The 27,843-nt window shown below is 37.7% G+C and overlaps 4 protein-coding genes across 4 annotated transcripts in view; 3 read left to right on the forward strand and 1 right to left on the reverse strand.

Moving 5' to 3' along the window:
• The first annotated feature begins 2,478 nt into the window (after window positions 1-2,478).
• Window positions 2,479-7,421, forward strand: LOC116287251 (vesicular inhibitory amino acid transporter-like). The gene is made up of 2 exons (XM_089028687.1): window positions 2,479-2,880; window positions 5,552-7,421. Exons 1-2 carry the CDS (start codon window positions 2,778-2,780, stop codon window positions 6,859-6,861), a joined length of 1,413 nt encoding a protein of 470 aa, XP_088884813.1. The 5' UTR covers window positions 2,479-2,777; the 3' UTR covers window positions 6,862-7,421.
• A 574-nt stretch (window positions 7,422-7,995) lies between these two features.
• LOC148911743 (F-box only protein 5-like) lies at window positions 7,996-10,416 on the forward strand. Its single transcript, XM_089029224.1, has 3 exons — window positions 7,996-8,467; window positions 8,653-8,767; window positions 9,615-10,416. Exons 1-3 carry the CDS (start codon window positions 8,049-8,051, stop codon window positions 10,047-10,049), a joined length of 969 nt encoding a protein of 322 aa, XP_088885350.1. The 5' UTR covers window positions 7,996-8,048; the 3' UTR covers window positions 10,050-10,416.
• Window positions 10,417-12,760: 2,344 nt separating this feature from the next.
• On the reverse strand, window positions 12,761-14,148 carry LOC148911744 (biogenesis of lysosome-related organelles complex 1 subunit 5-like). The gene has a single exon (XM_089028628.1). It carries the CDS (start codon window positions 14,139-14,141, stop codon window positions 13,689-13,691), a length of 453 nt encoding a protein of 150 aa, XP_088884754.1. The 5' UTR covers window positions 14,142-14,148; the 3' UTR covers window positions 12,761-13,688.
• Window positions 14,149-14,625: 477 nt separating this feature from the next.
• The window catches only part of LOC148911745 (zygotic DNA replication licensing factor mcm3-like), a 28,583-nt gene continuing 15,365 nt past the window's right edge, over window positions 14,626-27,843 (forward strand). The window contains exons 1-11 of the mRNA XM_089029036.1: window positions 14,626-14,756; window positions 16,000-16,112; window positions 16,840-16,879; window positions 17,479-17,561; window positions 18,096-18,181; window positions 18,672-18,802; window positions 19,600-19,674; window positions 20,260-20,343; window positions 21,313-21,392; window positions 21,808-21,913; window positions 22,065-22,195. Coding sequence (XP_088885162.1) covers window positions 14,688-14,756; window positions 16,000-16,112; window positions 16,840-16,879; window positions 17,479-17,561; window positions 18,096-18,181; window positions 18,672-18,802; window positions 19,600-19,674; window positions 20,260-20,343; window positions 21,313-21,392; window positions 21,808-21,913; window positions 22,065-22,195 — 998 coding nt within the window. The 5' untranslated portion in view covers window positions 14,626-14,687. The remainder of the gene's footprint in view (window positions 14,757-15,999; window positions 16,113-16,839; window positions 16,880-17,478; window positions 17,562-18,095; window positions 18,182-18,671; window positions 18,803-19,599; window positions 19,675-20,259; window positions 20,344-21,312; window positions 21,393-21,807; window positions 21,914-22,064; window positions 22,196-27,843) is intronic.

Here is a 27,843-nt window from a genome sequence, read left to right on the forward strand (position 1 = left end):
AATCCAATAGATGCTGAACTCCCCAACTTCTTTTCTTACCCTCCATCCATCAAGGTCCCCGAACTATTCATTGCTGTCGAAAACATTGCTTCGGTGAAAGGCGGCATAGAAGCAAAGTGTGTCGCTCAAATAGTTGCAAATCACCTCACAAATGCAGCTGCTAGTAGACTGCTCACAAATTTACGAACAAAGATAGCGGATGAAGTCTTCTCTCACCTTTATCCCGAAGAGCAGGACACCAATTCAAATACTGATGCCCATATTGAAGTTGGTTTACATGACAGTGAGGACAATGTCAATGATGATACTGATGAAAATGAATACAGCGATGGTGACGATGCTGCTGGCACTGATGAAGATGGCGAGAGTGAGGAGGAAGACTTTTAATGGACTGCTGATATAGCTTTATCACTTTCGTTATTAATATATACTATAGATATTTATTTTTACACATTTATAGCACATTGTTCCTGTTTTAATTTCTATATCGACTGTAATAAAAATTTATTAAGGAAAAGTATGTTTATAAAAAGCGTAGCCCCCCCTCTCAATGCCTCATGTTGTGCCTGCCCCCCCCTTTTTTGGCAATTTTCCTCGGGTGGCCCCCCTCTCAAAACCACCAGCCCCCCCTCCCGATAAAAAATGAACGGTCCCTTGAATCTTTGTAATCTGTCTAATATTTGGCAAGATTGGAGGTATAATCTCGTGTTAGAATAAACGGAAGATTCACTTCGCTGTTTCACTATCTTCCCTGGAGCTCGAACCGGTAGGAAGGAAGAATATTATTTAACTGTTAAAATTATTTTTTTCTTATTCTTACCTGAAGTATTAAGCCAAACCGTGATGTTAGCAACTGTAATAAAGAAGCAACCGAATAATAAGCATTTGGCTAAAGTTCTCTTCGATCTACGCATCTCTTTTGGTGAGGAGGGTCAGCATACAGCTATTTCAAAAAACGCGTTGAATCATACTGATTACTGCACCAGAGGACACTCAAGAAAAACGTTTGCGCATGCGTGGATTTCGTTTTCTAAGAATCTGAAGCGTTTGAATGAGAAAATAAATGTTTGTTTTCTCCAAGTATACTTTCGTCAGATCAAGATACTGTATTAACATACACAATATGAAAGAATTAGCCTTAAGTTTCAAGCATGGACACTAAGTTTTGGCTTTTTGTGAAGTCCAATTTATCAGGCACGTTTATCAGACGTTTTTCACTCGTGTCGATTAGAGCCGCAGTTTTCTTATGACTGTGAAAAGCTCAGTGCCGTAAGCGTGACGTACCATGACCTTGATGCTTTCTAGAATTTTAATTGGCTGTTTTTTTTCACGCGCAATGTGATTGGTCTGGCATTGCCGTGACCTTGGCGTGAGCGTGTCTGCGTGCCAGAGGAGGTTGATCAAGTGGCACGTGACCTAATCGACCAATCACAATCACGATCACAGGCAACAAAAAATATCACAAGAATTTCATAGTCGTCGTTAGTTTAAGAATCATTACTTTCCCTTCATATTACTTATCATAACCTCATATTTTTTAACTGTTGCATGGATTAATGGCAGTAATCCCTGTACTCTGACTGCATACTGAATAGTTCATTCCAATACCAAAGTGCATTGTACTTAAGGCAAACGTTGAATTTTCAGCACACGTGATACACGAGCTACTGTCGAAGATATGGAAATATGAAAACATTCCAGAGGGCGCCTGGAGGCCTTAAATCAAACCGCCCTGTGGCGAACTCGTGGTAATACTAGTTGCGCTTTTTTCAGAAGTTTCACATTTGAAATATTCAATTTAGCTGGTAAGATCAGAAAACGTCCTTTTATTTATTTTCCTTTTAACACCTACTTTGTTTAGTTTGATATTTTGTTGAGTTTGGAAGCGAATTCTGTGATGAATTACACGTCTGAACTTCAATTACGAAAGACGTCTTCGACTTCAATGGAGTCAATTGATTTTTACAACCCAGGGCCCGGTTGTGCGAAGCCTGGATAGCGCTATCCAGCGGATAAATCCTTATCCAGTGGATAAGTCGATGCTGCAAACCAAAATATATTTATCCACTGGATAAGATTTATCCCTTGGATAGTGCTATCCAGGCTTCGTACTACCGGGCCCAGGATACCACTTTTTGATCCATTGAGCATGCGCTTAGAGCAGTAGCGCAAAATTCTTGATGCATGTTCACTCAATAAGCCTGAAGCGAGATGACGTCTTACCCCCGACTCTATACCATAATAGTTTTTTAAATTCTTTCATATTAAAATGTTTGTTTCCTTAGAGAACACAAGAACAATAGTCATAATTAAAGAGCAAAAGCAATGTGAAAAGAATTATGGTCTAGAGACGGGGGTAAAACGTCATCTCGCTTCAGGCTTATTAAAGAATCGTTGTCGGGTTCAGAAACATAGAACATAGAAGCTGAGACTGAAATGGCACATGGGAAGTACGTTAATTAGATGCATGATGTGACCGGCGACCCGTGGCATCATCCACTGTTTTTAATACGCGTTTGGCATCCTAAACCGACTGCATGGATGGCGCAAATAAATAAATAATAATATAATTATGTCATTTCCCAACTGCCATTTCGGTCTCAGCTTTTATGTTCTATGTTTCTGAACCCGACAGAGCTTGGGCTGCGTGTGGATTTGACTGACGTCACGCTTAAAAGCTCTATAGAGACGTCACCTTAAAGTTTGTTTGATTAGCTGCAAGTTACTAACTAGATCTATATGCTTCTGATGCTGGAAACACATTTTATCGAAGAACAATGGCGATCGAGCTTCTTTCCTTTAAACAACTTCAAACATTTAACAATAACGACAAAGCTGACGTGGAACGAACAGAGGCCGATAAAAATCCACGCTTCACTGGTAAACTATAAGAAAAAATATATATATGATTTTTGATAAGTTCATATTTGACCAAGATAAGTTTTCAGTGATAATGGTAATAGCACGCTCATGGGCTAGAATCGCCTTCCGTATGATATTTCTACTATACTTCTCATAGAAGCTTGATACAGTCACTCTTTGACCAGGAATCGTTACTTAGATTTTAATTCAAATTTAAAAACTTACATGCAGCTAAGATATGAACCGGGTACCAAAGAAGAGGCCTCAATCTTCAATTGAGTTTCGACGAGTCAGCCAAAAACTCCGTAAAATAGTTTAAAATGAAATCAATAAGTTTTCAAACAATAATAAGGAATCCTGTATTCAAATGCAATGCCTGGATTGGAACCACAGCCGAACATTAAAGCAAGGCTGCAGTAACATAAAAAATGTTTTGACTACACTATTAAGCATAAGTCTGCTGATCCGAGGAAAGACAAACGCGTCAAATCGAGCAAAGACAAACACATGAAATTGAAATCTTAAGCAGCTGAGAATCGCTTGAAGTTTATCTAGCAAAATATGGAAAGTTAAACTAAGCTTTTCTAGAATTCAGTGCAAATCGGTAAACTGCGCGCAAAATGTTTATTGGGAAACCTACTGTTCTAGGTTTTTGTTCGACTTTATCCACATAAAATCAAACAAAACCAGAACTTTTATTAAACAATAAATTTGTCTTTGTATGATGAATGCAAGGGTGGATACAGCCAAAATTTTAGGGGGGGGGGCTAATTGAGTTTAGGGGGGGGCTAATTGAGTTTCTTCCGTCAACACAACTAAAAACAATATAAAAAATTTTGTTTTTTTTCTGTTGAAATGGGGGGGGGGGGGGGAGCTTTAGCCCCCCCCCCCTTTGCCCCCCCCCCCCTGGATCCGCCCTTGGAATGTTCTGGTTGAGTGATAGCAACTATTAGATACTATTTGTCAGTATTTAGTTTGATTTTATTTCACGGTTTAATTGCACCCGCTCTATGATTTAAAGAGGATGTACACTTAATAGTGTAAAAACACTAACAAACTTGTTTTCCTCTAACCGTGCACAGAGAAGGAAAAGTTGCTCCGTTTGTTCACAGAATAAGGGTATAGAAGTTGTTTCTCTTTTAAAAAAACGTTCTAAAATACTTATTATTTGTTAATTAACCCTATATGATTGATATTAATTGTTTATTGAAAAGGAAAGTGCCTTTTTCCATGCTTTCTTATTTATCATCTAGTATCTTGACTGTATCTGCGCGGAAATATTTATTCGCATAGTTTGTGGTCATCAAATGAAAGTTTTCACTTTCAAAATGTTCATACATGAAAATAATAAGGAAATGAGTATTTTCAGCCATACTTGCTTTGGTCCATCGTGCACGGTCAGTATCACATGATGGTACGGTTCAACCTCAAATGACCTCAAACGCTTTGTTCTATAAGGGGTTTCCAAACTATTCCGCTTCATTAACTATGGTCTAACATGTAGCAACTCGTCTAACATGCAGGAACTCATTTCTTATTTGCAGCAACTCGTCTAACATGCAGCAACTCATTTCTTATTTGCAGCAACTCGTCTAACATGCAGCAACTCGTTTCTTATTTACAGCAACTCGTCTAACATGCAGCAACTCGTTTCTTATTTGCAGCAACTCGTTTCTTATTTGCAGCAACTCGTCTAACATGCAGCAAATCGTTTCTTATTTGCAGCAACTCGTTTCTTATTTGCAGCAACTCGTCTAACATGCAGCAACTCATTTCTTATTTGCAGCAACTCGTCTAACATGCAGCAACTCGTTTTTTATTTGTAGCAACTCGTCTAACATGCAGCAACTCGTTTCTTATTTGCAGCAACTCGTCTAACATGCAGCAACTCGTTTCTTTTTTGCAGCAACTCGTCTAACATGCAGTAACTCGTTTCTTATTTGCAGCAACTCGTCTAACATGCAGCAAATCGTTTCTTATTTACAGCAACTCGTCTAACATGCAGCAACTCGTTTCTTATTTGCAGCAACTCGTCTAACATGCAGCAACTCGTTTCTTATTTACAGCAACTCGTTTCTTATTTACAGCAACTCGTTTCTTATTTACAGCAACTCGTCTAACATGCAGCAACTCGTTTCTTATTTGCAGCAATTCGTCTAACATGCAGTAACTCGTTTCTTATTTGCAGCAACTCGTCTAACATGCAGTAACTCGTTTCTTATTTGCAGCAACTCGTCTAACATGCAGTAACTCGTTTCTTATTTGCAGCAACTCGTCTAACATGCAGCAACTCGTTTCTTATTTACAGCAACTCGTCTAACATGCAGCAACTCGTCTAATTGCTGCATGTTCCTTTTGGGCCACCGTACGGCAGGCTATTGCCCAATATTCCCCTTCACAGTTCCCTGCGCCATCTTGAAAGGTAGCCGTGCCTTTGCAGCGAAGCGAGACGAACGGTGAGCTTGCAATGATAGAGACCTTTTTTAAACACCTTGAACAATTATTCCCATGTCTCTATCATTGCAAGCTCACTGTTCGTCTCACTTCGATGCAAAGGCACGGCTACCTTTCAAGATGGCGCAGGGAACTGTGAAGGGGACTATTTCCCTTTCGCGACTAAGTGTCATCTCAAGTTAGTGCGTACGACGAAAACAGTGCCTTAAAATGACACTACTCTTTTCAATTTCAGCAAACCACGAGATGTTGAGTTTTGATAACCTAGCTTCAAGTAGAAATAGTGTTGGAGAAAGAGGAGACGAAAATCTTGACGACACTGACATCGTTAATGTCGAAGAGATAGCTCCACGCACGATAAAGATGTCAAGCTGGAAGGCTGCGGCTAACTTCATCTGCGACATCGAAGGGATTGGTCTCTTAAGTTTACCATATGCTATCTTAAAAGGGGGTATAGCGTCGTTAATAGCACTGCTCGTCGTACCAATTATATGTCACTACACTGGAGTAGCTATGATTGAGTGTTTATACGAAGAAGACAACGAAAAGAGGAAAATTCGAGTTCGTTCGACCGTTGAAGACTTGGGCGAGGCGTCTTTTCCCAAATATGGTAAAAAACTCGTAATCATCTTACAAAGCATTGGACTCCTAATGGTGTCTACGTCATATTTGGTTCTAAGTGGATCATTCCTTACGCATGCGTTTCCAAAATTACCGCTGAGTGAGAGAATGTGGATAATCGTGGGCGCAGTTGGTGTTCTACCAACTATCTTTCTCAAACATCTATCAAGAATTGCCTGGGTTAGCTTGCTAGGGGTCGTAGTTCTCATGGTACCAATTGGATTTGTTCTATGGCACGGGTTTTCGCATGCATCTTCATGGAAATTGGAAAATCTATTGTTTTGGGACAGCCAAGGGTTTTTTGTAGCTTTTGGGATCATAGTCTTTAGTTACACAGCTCACCCGGCTCTTCCTCGCCTAGAAGGATGTATGATATACAAGAAATCCTTCAGTAAGGTCCTTGGCTTTTCATTCTTATTTGTCACTCTTATTAAAGTTGTCTTCGCGTTGACATCTTTTTTGACATTCGTCGGCTTAACTCAAGAAGTAATTTTGAATAATTTTCCTGTAAACATTCTTTACCACGTTATCTGTGTGTTTCTTAGTCTTAATGTTCTTTGCTCGTATGCTTTTCCTGTCTCTGTCGTTTATCAAGTTATCCAAGAATCAATCGCGTCAGATTCATGCCTTCACAGATTACCCAGAATGCTTTCGTTCTCGTTGACTCGTTTATTCTTACTGTTCGTTACCTTGGTAACGGCTCTTGTAGTCCCACACTTCGCTCTTCTTCTAGCCTTCTTTGGGAGTATGATAGCGTCTTTGTTTTCATTTGTCTTTCCGTGTTTGTTTCACCTTAAGCTCAAGGGAGCTTCTTTGAGCTGGTGCATACGTTTTTGCAATGTTTCTATTATACTTCTGGGAATCTTTTCTGCTGTTTTAGGCACCTTTTTCTCAGGCAAAGCTCTCGTAGAAATTTACCAATGAATAGGTGGACACCAGTAATAAAATGCCCCCTTCAACCAAAGACATCCTCGATACAAGCTCATGCTAGGCTATAGAGTGACTCTATCTATACACAAATAACTTGTTTCAAGAGAATATGAACTAAGAGAAGGAATCCTACCTATATAGCCTTGTAACCATCATGTGCACAGTTTGATGCTATTTTTAGCTTGGAGATATTTTGAGTGAAGAACCCGATTGGTTGATTTCTTGAGGGTAGACGTCTTCCAGACTTTCAGTAAACAAAGCCTGTGTTTTTGTCATGGACGTAGCGAAATATGGCGCTTTTCGTGTCCTGAAACGAGACATTAAAGGGAAGCATGATTATCGCGCGGGTATGGTAACGAGTTAAAAATAGCATCAAAGTGTGCACATGATGGGGCAAGGGGATTGTTCTCTTGCTTGTTTACCATACATGCATACACTACAGGCAGCTGTGCATTTATTACTTAAAGTGTCTATTACCGCTAACGAAACGATATTTACAGTACTGATTGTATTTTAACTCTTAACTCGTCATATGACTAAAGCATTTGAGTTTATTTGTCAACATTTGTAATCTTTTGTTAGAAAAATGGAACTTTGGAAAATTGGAACTCTGGCGATTTAGGTCACTAGGAATTGAAAAACCAATGCGACAACATTGTTATATCATTATTATAATTCATTTTAAATGAGATTTAACGTTATCTAGCGTTAATGGTAGTTTCTTGGGCGAGAGTTCAATAATGCTGTTTGACAATTTTATCCATTCTCGTTGCCAAAACCTTCTCAAACCTTTGATTTTTCTGAGAAGGCTCTGGGTACGAGAATTCGAAATGGGCTTCCTGTGTAATTTGACAATTTAAAAGTTTTTATCTCAGTTCTTAGTTATTAGTCACGAAAACAATGTTCAATTAATAAACCGAGACGTACAAGACTCGGCGTGAATAAATGTTACAAAAATGAGTCTGTCATAAATGAAATTTAGTATTATGAAGAAAATACTTGATATGGGTTACCTGTGGTATTTTTTTAACGGGAGGGTTGAGATGCTGATCGCTGATTGGCTGAAGTGGTTCGTGGCGCAGAAATCAAAAACTCTTGAAATCAAACATGGAAAACGCCATCAAACAATGTTGACTGCCTAAATTTTGCCTTAATTTCCCCAAAAATCTCTCGCGATTATCATGAGTTCAGCAGAAATCAAGCAAAATAAGACTCCAAAGAACACTATGAAGCAATTTGCTACTCTTCCAAGCTGTTTTTTAACGCCAGAAAGCGATGAAAAGACTCACAGTTTTGGAAGAGTCACGCCAACACAAGATCAGTCTTCGTCTGTATTTCTGAGTCCTCCTCCGTCTTTGGAAAGGAAATCCTTACCAAACTTTGGGATTTCTACTCATGAAGATCCACTAAAGCTTGAACTACATTTTGATGATTACTCAACAAGGATATCTTCTGATTCAAGGAGTTTGAGATCTCCTTTGCTACACAGAGACAAGATCGGAAGGACAAGGATAGATTTAATTACAGAATTAGTACAACGCAACTGCTTCAAGATATGTCGAAGTATTTGTGAACATCTGAACGATCGAGAACTCTCCAGGTTAGTACTGATCCCTCAGTTTTATTCTATTGCAGCGATTGTGCCTTTTTTGATTTTCTTTTTTTCGTAGAAGCAAATTCGCGCCAAATATCTCAACAAAGCACGCGTTGTTTTCACAAAATTGAATTGCACATCAAATTCAAAATGATTATTGATCAACATTTATTTTTATAATAATTCTACAGGTTTGCTTCAGTGAGTAAGAGTTGGAGGAGTTTTGTTAAGGAAGAGCCTCAGATTCGCGATCGGTTGAGTTTTTATTTATTGCAGCGCAAAGAGTATTGCATTCTGAAAGGAAAGGTATGTTTCACTACATTTCTTGCACCAGCACCAAAGCAATAATAAAAATGACTCTTCTAGTCTTTTCTCTTGTATATTTCCCTCCAACGGAGAAAATCATATTTGTTTATTCCTTTGTGAGTCAATTTTTGGCTAATATGTAGCAAGATTGTTTCAAGAACAGTTTTAAAATTAAAAATTCTTATTGCCCTCCTAGTACAGCTCTGTTTTTTGCTTGTGTCCAGAGGGAAGGAAAAAAGGAGGCACGATCCAATTTCATTGTTATTTATGCTATAAATTTCCTTGCAATAGGAATCAATTCAAATTGATTTGAGCTGCTGCTCCGGGGACTTATACATGGACTGTATAGCCACTGCCAAAGGCACTTTCTTATATATGCTTTTGACTTTGACCCCGTTGAATTGCACCACTGGTGTATTTTTGGTGGTGATTAGCCATGACAAGTTTCTTTTGTGTGTGGCTTAGTGGTAGTACACTCACTTCTGCAAAACTTAACATGCTAAAGTTCAGTCTGTGAGTTGGCTGTGCCCTGACTTAGATCAGCACAGAGGTTGTTTCAGGGTTTGGTCTGTGAGTTAGTCATGCCCTGACTTAGATCAGCCCAGAGGTTGTTTCAGGGTTTGATCTGTGAGTTATCCATGCCCTGACTTAGATCAGCCCAGAGGTTATTTCAGGGTTCAATCTGTGAGTTAGCTGTACCCTGATTTAGATCAGCCCAGAGGTTGTTAGTTCAGGGTTTGATAGGCATATTCTTATTTAGATCAGTCAAGAAAAAGTCAAGATATATTTATACATTAGAAAACAAGGCTTTCAAAAATCCTCATTTTCCATAATTATGTTTTTGTAGGAAAATCTTGGTTCACCTACAAGTGTAAAACCAGACTTGTCTTCACAGCAGATCAAAAGGACACCCTTGGTAAATATTGATGCGAACAAGGTCACTTCAAGTGTAGCGAAAACAAGCAGGGAAACTCAATTACCGATTTTACAGCAACAAATATCTACACCTGTAACTAGTCCCTCTGAAAACTTTCGTCCTTGTCCAAAATGCTGTTCACCGTCTAACTATGCTAGAGTACTTGGTAGTCATTGTTGCTGTCAAAGATGTGGACTTGAATTTTGTTCGGTGTGTCTGCAAGATACCAAGACCCATAAAGAAAAAGTTTGTAGAGGATTAGATAACCCATGTGAGAGAATAGAAACAAGAAGTAAGACTAGAAGGAAAGGAACAGAAAATTTGGTAGGGAGTAGAAAGAGTAAAGAACGCATGCGGCGGTTATAACATTTAGAAAAATGTCGACTACTTATGACCTTTTTAAGGTTCAAGACTTGAGATGCACATACAGTATGGGCAGGCCCTACATCACGGAATGAAAGCAATGCATCTTCAAGTGTGAATATTCCCTAATGTAAATATCTTATTTATATAACTGTGTATCATATGTATGATTGTGTAAATACTTTATTTAGATAGGTATACTTTTATCAAAATTATCAATATATGTAGTGTCCTATGCAAGTTCAAGTGAGGTAAAAGCCACAACTAATTCTCCTTCTAAATAAGTTTGATTTGTACTTGTCCTAGCTTTTGGACAGTTATTTCAACATCAGGAATTGAGATTTATATCTTCAAGGTCATTAGTGAAATTCCATTTACATAGAGAAGACAAAGTTTTTACCTCACATTTACCTGTGAACTTGTTAATTAATTGTCAAATGTTTAACCCTTTTTTAGTTACATTAATTTAAATTTTTTAGTTAGCAAATTTTTAAAATATTACTTAATGGTCTTAGATTGTACAAGAGGTATTTTTATGACTTAAAACACAAACCATAGTTCACTAATTGTAAGTAGTGGAACATCTGTCACAACAATTAAAAACTTATATATCATGAGGCTATCATTTGTTATTATTGGAAGTTAATCTTAAAATTAAATCTTATCTTATTCGTGTAAGAGTAGGGGATTGTCTCCCCATTCAACAGCCTATCCCAATTTGGAGGCACAACACTAACGTACTAATAAATCACTCATGATTGTAAGCCACACGGCTGCTAATAGTGCCTTAACATGTAGCCCGTAAAGTCCTCCACTGCACTGTAAAGCGCATTGAGACATGTGATAATGTGCTATAGAAGAACCCCATTATTATTATTATTATTATTACTATTATTATCATTAGAAGAACTTGGTAGTTTAGGATTGGGTATAAATTTTTCCCTTTTCAGACCATGTGTCATTATTCGTTTTAGTTAGATCCATAATCACAAGCTTAAGTCTTCTGATGATCAAATATGCAACTGTTAACTTAGCATCGGTCTCACACTCCGGTGGTGCCGGGTTCGAGTCCTGCTGTGGACACCGAGTTGAGACTGTATTTGTCCTGATTCCTGATTAGTTCAGATTCAGTTTCTCGACCATGCTTGATAATAGCCAACTGGTTTGCTTCCTTGCCAGTTGGGATTCTTAACACACTTTATGTTTCTTTGATCATTCATTTCAGTTTCATTAATTAATTGTAGGAGGGCCATAATGGAAACTACTGGGTTACCAGTAATGTATGTCACCCTCGTTAAATAAAGTCAATTTAATTTCACTTATTTATTTAAACAAAGAAATCATACTCTAGGAAATGACAGATGGTCTGAAATGGGAAAACATTACACCAAGCTAAACTGTATACAGCTATCAAACACCTTGGGATAATAAATTGTTAGATTGTGGAGGAGAGCTTGAAGCATCATGCTGCTATTTGCATGATCAAATTAGGGAAAAAACATGATTCAACAGAGTTAGGAATTAAAAGAGAAATTGCTAACATGCTATGTAATCTTTCAAAATGCAGATGTTTTTACAGTCCGAACTGATCCAGAATATCTGAAAGGAAACCCAGAAGTTTTTGGTTAAAAATCAAGTTTGTTTGCTGCAAAAGAAGCCAACAACATTCTCAACTTCGGCAGGAAGCTAAGAAGGTCATAACGAACTTTTTTTTGAAGTTCTGAAGTTGGTTGCCAGCTTGAGAATTTTCAAACAGTTTGGAACCTGAAGGTGTAAATTAAATTAATTGATGTGGAACCAAATGTAATGTTTCTGTGAGGTAAACAACTAATTCTCTACATGTTGTGCATATATTCTTTTGTTTTGGCTATACTCTTAGAACCCTTAGGATTTGATAGCTTGTCCTCATCCAGCGGTGAGAGTGCTTGCCTCTTACCAATGAGAACAGAGCTTTCAATATGAGGTGGCTACCGGCAGTTTATCACCGGATACTTCACCTTAAACTGCAGGCTATTTTGACTAAAAATTAATTCATTGCCAAATAAAGTTATATACAAACACCAGTGGCTTCATCCCCCTACTTTTTAGGACTAACCACCTACTACAAATATTATTGAAAGTTCTGGAGAAGCAGAGCTTGATGTGGTATGTGAGTAGAGTTGTTTGTTGGTTCTCTCCTGTGTAGTATGTGAGTAGAGTTGTTTGTTGGTTCTCTCCTGTGTAGTATGTGAGTAGAGTTGTTTGTTGGTTCTCTCCTGTGTAGTATGTGAGTAGAGTTGTTTGTTGGTTCTCTCCTGTGTAGTATGTGAGTAGAGTTGCTTGTTGGTTCTCTCCTGTGTAGTATGTGAGTAGAGTTGCTTGTTGGTTCTCTCCTGTGAATAATGTGAGTAGAGTTGCTTGTTGGTTCTCTCCTGTGTAGTATGTGAGTAGAGTTGTTTGTTGGTTCTCTCCTGTGTAGTATGTGAGTAGAGTTGCTTGTTGGTTCTCTCCTGTGCTTCGACCGTTTTCCGGGTTCTCTGACTTTCCTCTCTCCGTAAAAATCAACTTCTAAATTTTAATTGGAATACAGTGGAAGAAGAGCCACTCTGTGGATTCCACTGTTAATCCAATTATTTAAATTATATTATTATAAATGTTATAAACAGCATTCTTGTTCTGGGTCTCCTACGTTTTTATGCCATCAATCAAATTGATGTGTTTTGAATAGACCTTGCTTGTCAGTAGCATTGGGCATGTCCATTTGTTTTTTATTCACTATTAATGCATTAATAAACAGTTATTTGCCTCAGGCTCAGTGAATATCAAGGAATATTTATTGAGATGTGAATCTTCAAGTATTTTTAACATAAGTGAATTGAATAAATAACGGAGAGAGAGTTTTTTTTAAAGATGTTATTTATCTCTGCAAGAGATATGCATGCTATATTCACCTGTAGGCTGGATTTATTACAAACTTATTTCAATAAAGTTAGTCACCTGAAAAGCTACAAAGCTGAGACCGGCAAGCATTATGGGTAGATACATTTTACATGTTTCAATCACTTGATAACTGTGATGGACTTGAGATCTTCTACCAGTTACAAGTTAACCTCCTCTGAGCATCCTCAACTATTGCAGTTTGTGTCAAAAGCTTTACTTGTTTGATATAAAACATTTCCCCATGGTTCTCAGCGATCACAGCTTTCTAGGTTTTTGATGACTAATTTTATTGAAATAATTGTATTCACTTGTGTAAAAATACATAGAGGTTATCAGTCGGCTAAGCAGTCCAGTATTTGAGTGAGTCAAAATACATGTAATGAGTAAAAATGCACAGCCATATCAGATGGTTAGTCTACTGATAAGTTGTTTATCATTTACTTCTGCAAAGAAATGCTCAGACTCTCTCTAAACCCTATCGTACCCAGCGCGAGCAGATGAGAAGTGCTGATGCGGTCTCATATCAGGAATGGTCTTTTCCTGTATCACGCACATTCTTTGCTGAATTAAATGATAATAATAACTATTATTATTTGTGAAAATGCTTGCCTATGATTGGCTGAATTTGTTTTACAAAATACTTTGCATCAGCCAACCAAAAGAAGTCTTTTTCTTAAACTAATCTTTGCCTTCTTTCTTTACTTTAGTACTTTGGAATAGTTTTCAATGTTCTTTTTTGGTTTCTGTTATTCCATATTTTTCTCTAAGTTTTTGAGCTTCTGTTTCAAACTCTTTTTTGATTTTCTCCTCCTCCTCAATCATTTCTTGTTGAAAATTTTCCCAATCTTTCCTCGCTTCTTCTTTGATCTTCTCTCTTCGTTTTTGGTGTGTGTCTTCCTCTTCTTTAACAAGAATATTATGACAGCTTTGTCTTGCAGTTTTCAACTTTTCTTTCAAGTCTTCAAGCAAAACTGCTTGGTCGATAGACTTTGGTATCACATCTTCGATCTGATGCAGTTTTTGCTGAGTTTCTGTTAACCTCTCTACTTCACGATCATTCCTCTTGCCTTCAAATTCTCTAAGGAAGTATTTACATTCCCCTCCAATCACTGATCTGTGATCAAAAAGTCTTCCATATACCCCAGTTATATTTTTCATCACTTTTTCGCCAGCCATTTTGAAAACAAGAACGAAGAACCACGAAATTTACCCGAATGCATTCCGAGCTTTACTCTTATACTTCGAGAGTTTGTCGTAAATTAGTCGGAAAAAGCAGGAATCCTAATTTGAGAAAACAATTCTAGTGCTTTATTAAATTTGTATTTTTTTTATAGAATAACTTTTGACATCTCATAAAAAAGATACAAATTGGAAATTACTAAATTATTAATTTGAAATATTTTATAATCATAAAGGCTGATTTATCATTTTTCGGTCTTTAAGGCAAAAATATTTGACAAATTGTACATCTAAGAAATCTAAGCTCATTAATAATAATTCTATTGAGAAGTTTGTGGTCATTAGAAGTTGTCATATTAGAAAATTACAAGGAAAACATCCCCTTAAAGTGGGCTTCCTGTGTAAGTTATTCCATATATGGTAAAGGTTCGAGTTTGGCGGGAAAATCTAATCACGTGGGTGAAGAGCAGAGCTGGTTCGTGTTGAAGTGAACATAAACCTCGTTGTTTTACTGAAGAATTCTTCCAAAATTCAACAAAAATCATGAGTTTAGACAACGAGCAATACCTCAGAGGGATTCAGAGAGAGTATCTTGACTTCCTTGACGACGATGTAAGTAGGATTTCGTTAACTTTCTAGTTTATTTTGTGAGATATTTTGATGTGTTCGCGATGGCTGTTGATTGAAGTTTGTACAACGTTAGAAAATGTGTTCAAAGTTAACTCTTTTGTCACTCGATCTCCCTCTGAACAACGCTATAACACCTCTATACCTTCCTTCTAGCGAAAATGTTAAGGTTTTAACTAATCTTTGCCACTGAAGAGTTTTAACTGGAACTTTATTTTTCCCGGGAAAATATGTCATCGAGTCACATGTTTCTTCGTAATGATTTTCAAATTTTCTGGGTTTTTTTCCTCAATGTTTTCGATTTATCTTCCATGATTCTAAACATTATTCAAAGTTAAATGAAAGACAGCTAGATCGATTGTTTGAAAAAAAATATTTCTCAAAATATTGTTGTGAAATTTAACGTTTACTATACCTTATGAATATTCACGACTCATGTTATATCACACAAGTGATAATAATAATGATAATAATTTTTTAAATATTTTTTTAGTCTTAATTTTCATCTTTTGTTATTTTCTCTTGTGGTGAGCTGTTAATACTGATCAGCATCATTACTATAACATAGCTTTATCAATTTGATTATGCAAAGAATGTGTGTGATGATATGGGAAAAGACCATTCCTGATATGAGACCGCATCAGCACTTGTCATTTGCTCGCGCTGGGTACGATAAGGTTTAGAGGGAGTTTGAGCATTTCTTTGCAGAATTAAATAATAAACAACTTATCAGTAGGTAAGCATCTGATATGGCTGTGCATTTTTACTTGTCACTTATATTTTGTAAATACTCAGTCACTCATAAAAAAACCCCGGCCATATCAGATGCTTAGCCAACTGATAACCTCTATTTATTTACACCCACCATGCCCCATCATGCCTTTCATTCTAAGATTGCCACCATATTGTGGAAGAAGTCCATTAAGCAACAAGTCATTATTTAAGTTGGAGGGGGGTGGGGGTGGAAACGTTTTTGAATTAAAATTTTTTTCCAGACCCCAACCTAATAGCATTCATGTGTTTTGGGCACCCCCTTCAATCGTTTAAAAAATCCTCCCAATCCTCCCAATCTTCGTTTTTGCTAAACACTACTACACTAAAAAAAATTTGAGGGCCCCTCATTTTCTCCTCCACCCCCACTCCCCCCATCTTAAATAATGACTGATTCCTAACAACACCTTACGCAGTAGTTTTATATTGAAGTATATTTATTGTTGCTGTGTTGTAGGAGGATCAAGGGGTGTACCATGGCAAAGTGAGGGACATGATCTCTAGAAATGAATGTCGTCTGATTGTGAATGTCAATGACCTGCGGCGAAAAAATGAGAAACGAACAAACCTGTGAGTATAGAATAGCAGATATTAGAGTTACACACTATTGCCTTCAAACAACAATTGTTTAAAAGTGAAACATTTGGGTCAATACAACAAAATGTATTGAAATTGACCCAAATATATGAGTGTAATATAATGTCCACATGATATGCTGTCAGCATTTGGAACTTCTTTGAATAATATTTGTTGAAATTTGCATTCTTTACTTTATCTTTGGTATTCTTCGATTGCATGTTACATCATCGCGGCCTCTCAAGGGAGCGCTGGTACCATTTAACAAAAGATTTCTTATTAGTATCCATTGTTATTCGCACCACAATGGCCGCCATGCTTTTGTCTTTTCACTCTCTTGGGAATGCTTACAACCCAACAGTTTGTTGATGTTTAGAGAGATATAACTAGCTAAAAACTAGTGTGAGCTGCGTCGGTGTTTCTAATGAAACAGTAATGATGAAAAGGTAAATTATACACCGTGAAAAGATGAAAAAACTTACTGACATTTCGGACGCTAGTCCTTCGTCGGAGTAAAAGAGATTTACTCCGACGAAGGACTAGCGTCTGAAACGTCAGTAAGTTTTTTCATCTTTTCACGGTGTATAATTTACCTTTTCATCATTGATGTTTAGAGACTGAAATTTGGGGTTTCAAATGATCTCGTTATCAAGAAATACAGAAGTATTTTATGAAAATGGGAAAACATAGAATTATTCACCAATGTATATTTGTTTTCCAGATTACTAAATAAAGGATTTGAAGAGCTTTTGGCATTTCAGGTAACATTTAATTGTTAGATTTTTATTTATCTGTAGTGGTGTTTTATATGTTATTTCTCATCCCCTTGAATTCTGATTTCCCAGGGTAAAAAGGAGATTTGACACATGAATCCTATTTTGACTTGCATCCAGCTAATGTTAGCCATTCAAAACCAAGAAAATTTTTAAAACTGAGATGTTACGTTTCCTCTTGAAATTATGGATTTTCAGGCAACAAAATGAAAAAAAAAAATTTGCTAACATGGGCTTGATAACAGGACACAATAATGAGTGAATTTTATATTTTTATTGCAATTCTAATTCTAATTCTAATTCTGATGCGTTTACCAATCCTGGGTGGACAGCTTGATGCCTAACAGGCCTTGTGGCCCAATTGATAAGGCAGCTGGTTAGCACGGGCACTGAAGATGGTCATCACCAGCGTCTTCAGTGGATCCTTTACGTCCACCTTATACAGGGTTATATAGTGAAGCAGGCATGTTTTTATTTTTCGCTGGTCAATTTTCGCAGGCTTTATGACATCTCAGTTTTGCGTGACATCATTTCTGTGTCACTATTTCAGATTAGCTGGATGACCACCATATTTAATTTTTTTTCAGAATGCATTAAAGGAGTTTGTAGGCACCGTTGATACAGCTTACGGTAAAAAATACGAAGAATTCTTTATTGGTTTTGAAGGAAGGTAAGGCCATTCATTCGATAGACTCCTTGCATGTGATGTCAAAGGATCACAATTTGGAGAACAAAACAAAAGAATTTTGATCTCCTGAGAATTGGATACCTATCGTTTCTAAACCTATTTGAGAAGGCAGCATGGTCAAGTGGTCATAGCAACGGTCTCGCAATCTGATGGTGCTATGTTCAATCCCTCTGTGGCCACTAGCTGAAACTGTATTTGTCCTGATTTCTGATTAGTTCAGGTTCAGTTTCTCGACCATACTTGTTAATAGCCAACTGGTTTGCCTCCTTGCCAGTTGGGATTCTTAACACACTTTATGTTTCTTTTATCATTAATTCATTTCAGTTTATTAATTTGTGGACTACACTGTGAACCAGCAGTTAGCTAAGTGTACTCTCCACATTAAATAAGGTCATTTATTTATTTGTTGTTTTGTCCTTCTTATTGAGCTGCATTCTGCCGTACTGCAAGGGGTATATTAGTATATTATTTTATAAAGCAGCAGTCAACATTGCATTTCATTTATTTTGCCCCCAGTTTTGGTTCTAAACATGTCACCCCCAGATCGCTATCTTCAAGATTTCTTGGCTCTGTAGTGTGCCTTGAGGGAATCATTACAAAATGTAAGTATTGTGCACGACACTACTTAACATTCAGACAACCATGCAGTAGAGCAATTTTCATATGATTGGGAAACATACATATTACTGACATAAGGTATGCGCACAGCACAACATGCTTTTACATCTAGGGGCAATAGAACAGCAATGCATAAAACTATATAAATAATATTATAATCATCATCATCATCAATATCATCATCAACATCATCGTCACCATCATCAGCAACACCACCACTGTATGGTTGCCACAAAGTATATAAAATAGACTGGAGACTTTTAAGTGTGTTTCATGAAAGCATTTACTAGAGCATGTGGCAAGAAGCGAATACATTAGTAACATGAAACTACATTTAATATAATTATACTGAGGATCACGTGCATCACCATCACCATCATCATCATTTATAATATCATAGTATAATTTTCGTAAGACCACCACTATCCCTACATCTATCAACATTCAATATCAACCTTGACTTGCTTTTACCAGGTTCATTGGTCAGACCCAAGGTGGTACGCAGCGTGCATTACTGTCCTAAGACCAAGAAAACACTAGTGAGAAGATATACAGATATGACATCACTAGATGCAGCACCAACAAGCTCTGTCTATCCCACAAAGGTTTGTTGGCCTTTATACTTTAAAGATCTGTCTACTGTAGATAGTCAGGCTCTAAGACACTCACATTATGACACTTTTTTGGGGGGAGGGGATAGTACCGTTGACACTATCTTGTTCAGATACTAGACATTGGGTTAGTAACTCTAAATCCAGTAGCCTAGCATTAAAACCATTAAACTCAAGGCAAAGCTAATAAAAAATTATAGAATATGATATATTAGCAACTAAAAGAATACATAACATTTACTTGGTAACATTTACTTGGTAACATTTAGGATATGCAATTTTCTCCTATTACGAAACTTAACGAAAACCCTGTTGCTTCATGATCAAATGAAATATCAAATAAAAAATCAAATAATAATGATAATAATAATAATAGTCAATAATAAATAGAGGATATTACATGGGCTCGCGGAGATACGAAATTTAACTTCGAGTGTTGAAAAGACCTCTCACAAGTGAGCGCAGCGAACAAGTGAGAGATTTTCAACACGAGAAGATAAATTTCGTATCTCCAAGCGCCCATGTAATATTCTGTTTATTATATAATTATCAATGAAAGTATGTTGTGGCTTTTTCAGGCAATTCTTTCCGTGTATTTTTGAATAGCCATCGCAATGGTGTTATTTTCATGTGTGAAGATATCAATTTTTCGAAATAGAGAAAAATAGATATTTCATTGGTAATTATATGATAATAAAAAATATTATCATCAACGAAAATCTACAGTGTACTTACAAACGTTATTTGATGTCTTTACAAATGGACTTATTAATGATGGTGCATCATGATAGGACGAAGATGGGAATCCATTAGAGACTGAATATGGCCTTTCAACATACAGGGATCATCAAACATTCACTATTCAGGTAATGGAGTGTTATGGTATGTTGTTGAAAAACAATGTCCAGCCAGAATCAGATCTTGTTCAGTCAAATCTTTGCCTTGCAAAGAAATTCATTTTGAAGAAATCCAGAAATTCAAAGTCATTATGACCATTAATGTTGAGCCAGAAACACGGTAGCTCTGAGCTAAAACTAATTTGACTGGTGACTGATCAGCCATTTTAAGCCTCATATATGCCTAATTTACTGTCTTTTCATTTCAGACCACGTGTCATTCCCTAGAGTATTATTTCCTTGTTTAATGATTGCACATGAAAAGACACATGAATATGGATACAAGTCAAACAAAGAATCTTATTCTCAAGACCACATGTCATTTCCTATAGTATCATTTCTTTGTTTAATGGTTGTGCATGAGGAAGACACATGAATATGAATACAACTCAAACAAAGAATCTTATTCTCAAGAGAATGACACGTGGTCTGAAATGGGCCAGACATACGACCAATAGGATTTGGTCTATTATCAGTGAGATTTAGTGTTTGATTAGAAATATACAAAAATAATGAAATAAAAGTGAATTATTTTAATATTATTTTTTCTCGCAGGAAATGCCAGAGAGGGCACCAGCAGGGCAGTTACCCAGATCAGTGGACATCATCGCCGATAATGATCTTGTCGATAAATGCAAGGTACATATTAGCCAAACATTTTGTCCAAGTCCAGTGCAATATTCACTCTCATTTATAAAATAGCAGTTGTGAATCTTGCATTCTGATTTGTTGGGAGGGTGTGAATTATGAGAGCACACAGCACATATGCACACTTTCTACTGGTCATTTGTATACAAAATAACAGTTAATCTAATTTGTATTTCATTAAAAAAATTCACAAAATTGCTTGCTGTGCTGTGAGCAGTGCACTGCTCTCTGTATCCACTTCTCATATTCTGCCAACCACCACATGCTTTATAGCGTGTCCCACTAAGCAGCATTATTCAATTTATTATTGGATTATAATTAATTCTTCATTTTCAATTGCCGTCAATGTATTCAAAAATATATTATGGCACATTTGAGACAAAAAATGATAAACTGTCAAAATAGTGCAAAATTAGCCAATCAACATTGAGCTTGACTACATTCCAACATGCGGCAATCATCTAATGTGCTCGGAGTGATACATGGGTCGATAAAATTTAAATTGGATGAAAACATCCCAATTTTTCAAAGTCCAAATAATTGAAGTATTTGTGGATAATTATTTGACTCAATTATGATTATGTAAACCAGACTAGTGAAAATTTTTGCCTGGGAGCCACTTGCAGTTGAGAAATTTTGGGTTAAAAGAGAAAAGAAAATGGGTTGAGTAAATGACGTCATTTACTCACAATTTATATGCTAAATAAAATTGATAATTTCTATCTGAGACATTTTACTGTAAAGAAAATATGTTGCTTGGATACTATTGGGGCCATACAGATACTTTTAACTAAGTTTATAGTCTTTTCCAATTTTTATCCATTTTCATCCAAGTGCCCTTTAAGACTGAAATAACCAAGAATCCAATAATAAACTGAATAATGCAGTGTAAGGGGTGAACACTTCATGTCATTTGGCAGCTGTAATAAACTGTTTTCTTTATTGTTTAATTGATCACAGCCTGGGGATAGAGTACAAATAGTTGGTACTTTCCGTTGCTTGCCGTCAAAGAAGGCTGGATTCACAGCGGGTACATTCAGGTTGGTAAGACAATGGAATCCAGAACTATAGATCTTTTCAGCTCTGACGTAATGTTTTCCCATTTCAGACCACATGTCATTCGCTGGAGTATCATTTCTTTGTTTAACGGTTGCACATGAGAAGACACATGAGTATGGATACAACTCAAACAAAGAATCTTATTCTCAAGGGAATGACACGTGGCCTGAAATGGGAAAATATTACCCCAAGCTGAAGAGGTCTATTAGGAAGTTTTGATGCTCTTCATAATGTTTTTATGTGGAAATCAAAGCTTGTGTGGCGTTGAATTGTTGAGAGGAAAGTGCTGTGCCACCCATGCTACCCTGGATGGGAGTCCCTTAACAAAGACATGCAGCTTTCTTTTTTTATAAGAAAGAGGGATAGCCGAGTTATTTATGTCTGTTTTATTTTCAGGACCGTGTTGATAGCTAATAATGTTCAAGTCATGAGCAAAGAAGTTGCACCCAACTTCTCTGCAGCAGACGTTGCAAAGATCAAGAAGTTCAGCCGCAGCAAACAGGTATGAAATATAGCGATGTCATGATACTCCATCCCATTCATCCCATCCATCCCTCTATCCCATTCATCCATCCATCCCTCCCATCCATCCCATCCATCCATCTCATCCATCCATCCATCCATTCTTGGCTAACAGATACATTTTATATCAGGATGTGTTTGAGATGTTGTCCAAATCCCTTGCGCCATCCATTCATGGTCATGAGTACATCAAGAAAGCTGTTCTCTGCCTCCTTCTTGGAGGCTCTGAAAAGATCCTTGAAAACGGCACCAGACTTAGAGGGTGAGCCAATGATAGTTGATAAGCCTAGTGGTAAAAAATGGTAAACTTAAATAAAACTAATGAAGCTTGATATTTTTAATGCACATATTTCATATGCATATGCTCACATGCATGCTTTCTAGATCAAATTAGAATTTACAAGTTAATATTTGCAGAGGGAAGAAAACCGCAGAACCCAGAGAAAAACCCTCTAAGCACAGGAGAGAACCAACAAACAACTCTACTCACATACTACACAGGAGAGAACCAACAAACAACTCTACTCACATACTACACAGGAGAGAACCAACAAACAACTCTACTCACATACTACACAGGAGAGAACCAACAAACAACTCTACTCACATACTACACAGGAGAGAACCAACAAACAACTCTACTCACATACTACACAGGAGAGAACCAACAAACAACTCTACTCACATACTACACAGGAGAGAACCAACAACAACTCTACTCACATACTACACAGGAGAGAACCAACAAACAACTCTACTCACATACTACACAGGAGAGAACCAACAAACAACTCTACTCACATACTACACAGGAGAGAACCAACAAACAACTCTACTCACATACTACACAGGAGAGAACCAACAAAACAACTCTACTCACATACTACACAGGAGAGAACCAACAAACAACTCTACTCACATACTACACAGGAGAGAACCAACAAACAACTCTACTCACATACTACACAGGAGAGAACCAACAAACAACTCTACTCACATACTACACAGGAGAGAACCAACAAACAACTCTACTCACATACTACACAGGAGAGAACCAACAAACAACTCTACTCACATACTACACAGGAGAGAACCAACAAACAACTCTACTCACATACTACACAGGAGAGAACCAACAAACAACTCTACTCACATACTACTATGGAGAGAACCAACAAACAACTCTACTCACATACTACACAGGAGAGAACCAACAAACAACTCTACTCACATACTACTATGGAGAGAACCAACAAAAAAACTCTACTCACATACTACACAGGAGAGAACCAACAAACAACTCTACTCACATACTACACAGGAGAGAACCAACAAACAAACTCTCCTCACATACTACACAGGAGAGAACCAACAAACAACTCTACTCACATAACTACACAGGAGAGAACCAACAAAACAACTCTACTCACCATACTACCCAGGAGAGAACCAACAAACAACTCTACTCACATACTTACACAGGAGAGAACCAACAAACAACTCTATCACATACTACACAGGAGAGAACCAACAAACAACTCTACTCACATACTACACAGGAGAGAACCACACAAAACTCTACTTCACATACTACACAGGAAGAGAACCAACAAACAACTCTACTCACATACTACACAGGAGAGAACCAACAAACAACTCTACTCAACATACTAACAGGAGAGGACCAACAAACAACTCTACTCACATACTACACAGGAGAGAACCAACAAACAACTCTACTCACATACTACACAGGAGAGAACCAACAAACAACTCTACTCACATACTACTAGGAGAGAACCAACAAACACTCTACTCACATACTACACAGGAGAGAACCAACAAAACAACTCTACTCACCTACTACATCATGGAGAAGAACCAACAAACAACTCTACTCACATACTACACAGGAGAGAGAACCAACAACAACTCTACTCACATACTACACCAGGAGAGAACCAACAAACAACTCTACTCACAACACACCGGAGAGAACAACAAACAAACTCTACTCGCATACTACACAGGAGAGAACCAACAAACAACTCTACTCACAATACACTACGGAAGGAGAACCAACAAACAACTCTACTCACAATACTACACAGGAGAGAACCAACAAACAACTCTACTCACATACTACACAGGAGAGAACCAACAAACAACTCTACTCACATACTACACAGGAGAGAAACCAACAAACACTCTACTCACATACTACACAGGAGAGAAACCAACAAACAACTCTACTCACAATACTACACAGGAGAGAACCAATCAAACAACTCTACTCAACATACTCACACAGGAGAGACCACAGCTACTCCCAACCTATTGAAGAACCACAAACACTCTACTCACATACTACACAGGAGAGAACCACAACAAACAACTCTACTCACATACTACACAGGAGAGAACCAACAAACAACTCTACTCCACATACTACTATGGAGAGACCAACAAACAACTCTACCACATACTACACAGGAGAGACCAACAAACACTCTACTCACATACTACCTATGGAGAGAACCAACCAAACAACTCTACTCACATACTACACAGGAGTAGAACCAACAAACAAACTCTACTCAGCATACTACACAAGGAGAGGAGACCCCACAAACAACCTCTACTCACATACTACAAACAGGAGAGAACACAACAAACAACTCTATCTCCATATATACACCAGGAGAAGACAACAAACAACACTACTCACTAACTACACAGGAGGAGAGACCAACAAACAACTCTACTCACATACTAACAGGAGAGAACCAACAAACAAACGCTACTTCACATACTACACAGGAGAGAACCAACAAACAACTCTACTCACATACTCACTATGGAGAGAACCAACAAACAACTTCCATATCACATACTACACAGGAGAGAACCAACAAGCACTCTACTCACATACTACACAGGAGAGAACCAACAAACAACTCTACTCACTCGCATACTACACAGGAGAGGAACCAAACAAACAACTCTACTCACGATACTAACCTACATGGAGAGAAACCAACAAACCAACTCTACTCACATACTACAACAAGGAGATAAACCAACAAACAACTTCTACTCAGCATACTAACTACAGGAGAGAACCAACAAACAACTCTACTCACATAGCTACTAGGAGAGAACCAACAACAACTCGACTCACATACTACACAGAGAGAACCAACAAACAACTCTACTCACTACTACACAGGATAGAACCAATCAAACCAACTCTACTCCACATTAATTACACAGGAGAGAACCAACAAACAACTCTACTCACATTTATACACCGGAGAGACCAACAAACAACTCTACTCACAATACTACACAGGAGAGACCACAACAAACAACTCTACTCCATACTACACAGGAGAGAACCAACAAACAACTCTACTCACATACTACACAGGAGAGAACCAAACAAACAACTCTACTCACATACTACACAGGAGGAGAACCAACAAACAACTCTACTACATACTACACAGGAGAGAACCAACAAACAACTCTACTCACATACTACACAGGAGAGAACCAACAAACAACTCTACTCACATACTACACAGGAGAGAACCAACAAACAACCTCTACTCACATACTACACAGGAGAGAACCAACAAACAACTCTACTCACATACTACACAGGAGAGAACCAACAAACAACTCTACTCACATACTACACAGGAGAGAACCAACAAACAACTCTACTCACATACTACACAGGAGAGAACCAACAACAACTCTACTCACATACTACACAGGAGAGAACCAACAAACAACTCTACTCACATACTACACAGAGAGAGAACCAACAAACAACTCTACTCACATACTACACAGGAGAGAACCAACAAAACAACTCTACTCACATACTACACAGGAGGAACCAACAAACAACTCTACTCACATACTACACAGGAGAGAACCAACAAACAACTCTACTCACATACTACACAGGAGAGAACCAACAAACAAACTCTACTCACATACTACACAGGAGAGAACCAACAAACAACTCTACTCGCATACTACACAGGAGAGAACCAACAAACAACTCTACTCACATACTACACAGGAGAGAACCAACAAACAACTCTACTCACATACTACACAGGAGAGAACCAACAAACAACTCTACTCACATACTACACAGGAGAGAACCAACAAACAACTCTACTCACATAACTACACAGGAGAGAACCAACAAACAACTCTACTCACCTACTACACAGGAGAGAACCAACAAACAACTCTACTCACATACTACACAGGAGAGAACCAACAAACAACTCTACTCACATACTACACAGGAGAGAACCAACAAACAACTCTACTCACATACTACATGGATGAGAACCAACCAAACAACTCTACTCACATACTACACAGGAGAGAACCAACAAACAACTCTACTCACATACTACACAGGAGAGAACCAACAAACAACTCTACTCAAATACTACACAGGAGGAGAACCAACAAACAACTCTACTCAATACTACACAGGAGAGAACCAACCAAACAACCTCTACTCACATATACTCAGAGGAGAGAGAAACCAACAAACAACTCTACTACAATACTACACAGGAGAGAACCAACAAAACAACTCTACTCACATACTACACAGGAGAGAACCAACAAACAACTCTACTCACATACTACACAGGAGAGAACCAACAAACAACTCTACTCACATACTACACAGGAGAGAACCAACAAACAACTCTACTCACATACTACACAGGAGAGAACCAACAAACAACTCTACTCACATACTACTATGGAGAGAACCAACAAACAACTCTACTCACATACTACACAGGAGAGAACCAACAAACAAACTCTACTCACATCTACACAGGAGAAGAACCAACAAACAACTCTACTCACATACTACACAGGAGAGAACCAACAAACAACTCTACTCACATACTACATCAGGAGAGAACCAACAAACACTCTAACTCACATACTACACAGGAGGAGAACCAACAAACAACTCTACTCACATACTATACACGAGAGAACCAACAAACAACTCTACTCACATACTACACAGGAGAGAACCAACAAACAACTCTACTCACATACTACTATGGAGAGAACCAACAAACAACTCTACTCACATACTACACAGGAGAGAACCAACAAACAACTCTACTCACATACTACACAGGAGAGAACCAACAAACAACTCTACTCACATACTACACAGGAGAGAACCAACAAACAACTCTACTCACATACTACACAGGAGAGAACCAACAAACAACTCTACTCACATACTACACAGGAGAGAACCAACAAACAACTCTACTCACATACTACACATGGAGAGAACCAACAAACAACTCTACTCCCATACTACACAGAGAGAACCAACAACAACTCTACTCACATACTACTATGGAAGAGAACCAACAAACAACTCTACTCACATACTACACAGGAGAGAACCAACAAAACAACTCTACTCACCATACTACACAGGAGAGAAATAACAAACAACTCTACTCACATACTACTATGGAGAGAACCAACAAACAACTCTACTCACATACTACACAGGAGAGAACCCAACAAACAACTCTACTACATACTACTATGGAGAGAACCAACAAACAACTCTACTCACATACTACACAGGAGAGAACCAACAAACAACTCTACTCACATACTACACAGGAGAGAACCAACAAACAACTCTACTCACATACTACACAGGAGAGAACCAACAAACAACTCTACTCACATACTACTATGGAGAGAACCAACAAACAACTCTACTCACATACTACACAGGAGAGAACCAACAAACAACTCTACTCACATAGGACTAGTCTGAAGGTCAAACCAGGGGGGTCGTATTGGGGAGAGGCGAGCGCT

The sequence above is a fragment of the Actinia tenebrosa genome, unplaced genomic scaffold (genome assembly GCF_029948245.1).
Source record: "Actinia tenebrosa isolate PJP-AT-01 unplaced genomic scaffold, QUT_ActTen_1.0 PGA_scaffold13__45_contigs__length_12533684, whole genome shotgun sequence".
In the NCBI taxonomy this organism is placed as follows: domain Eukaryota; kingdom Metazoa; phylum Cnidaria; class Anthozoa; order Actiniaria; family Actiniidae; genus Actinia; species Actinia tenebrosa.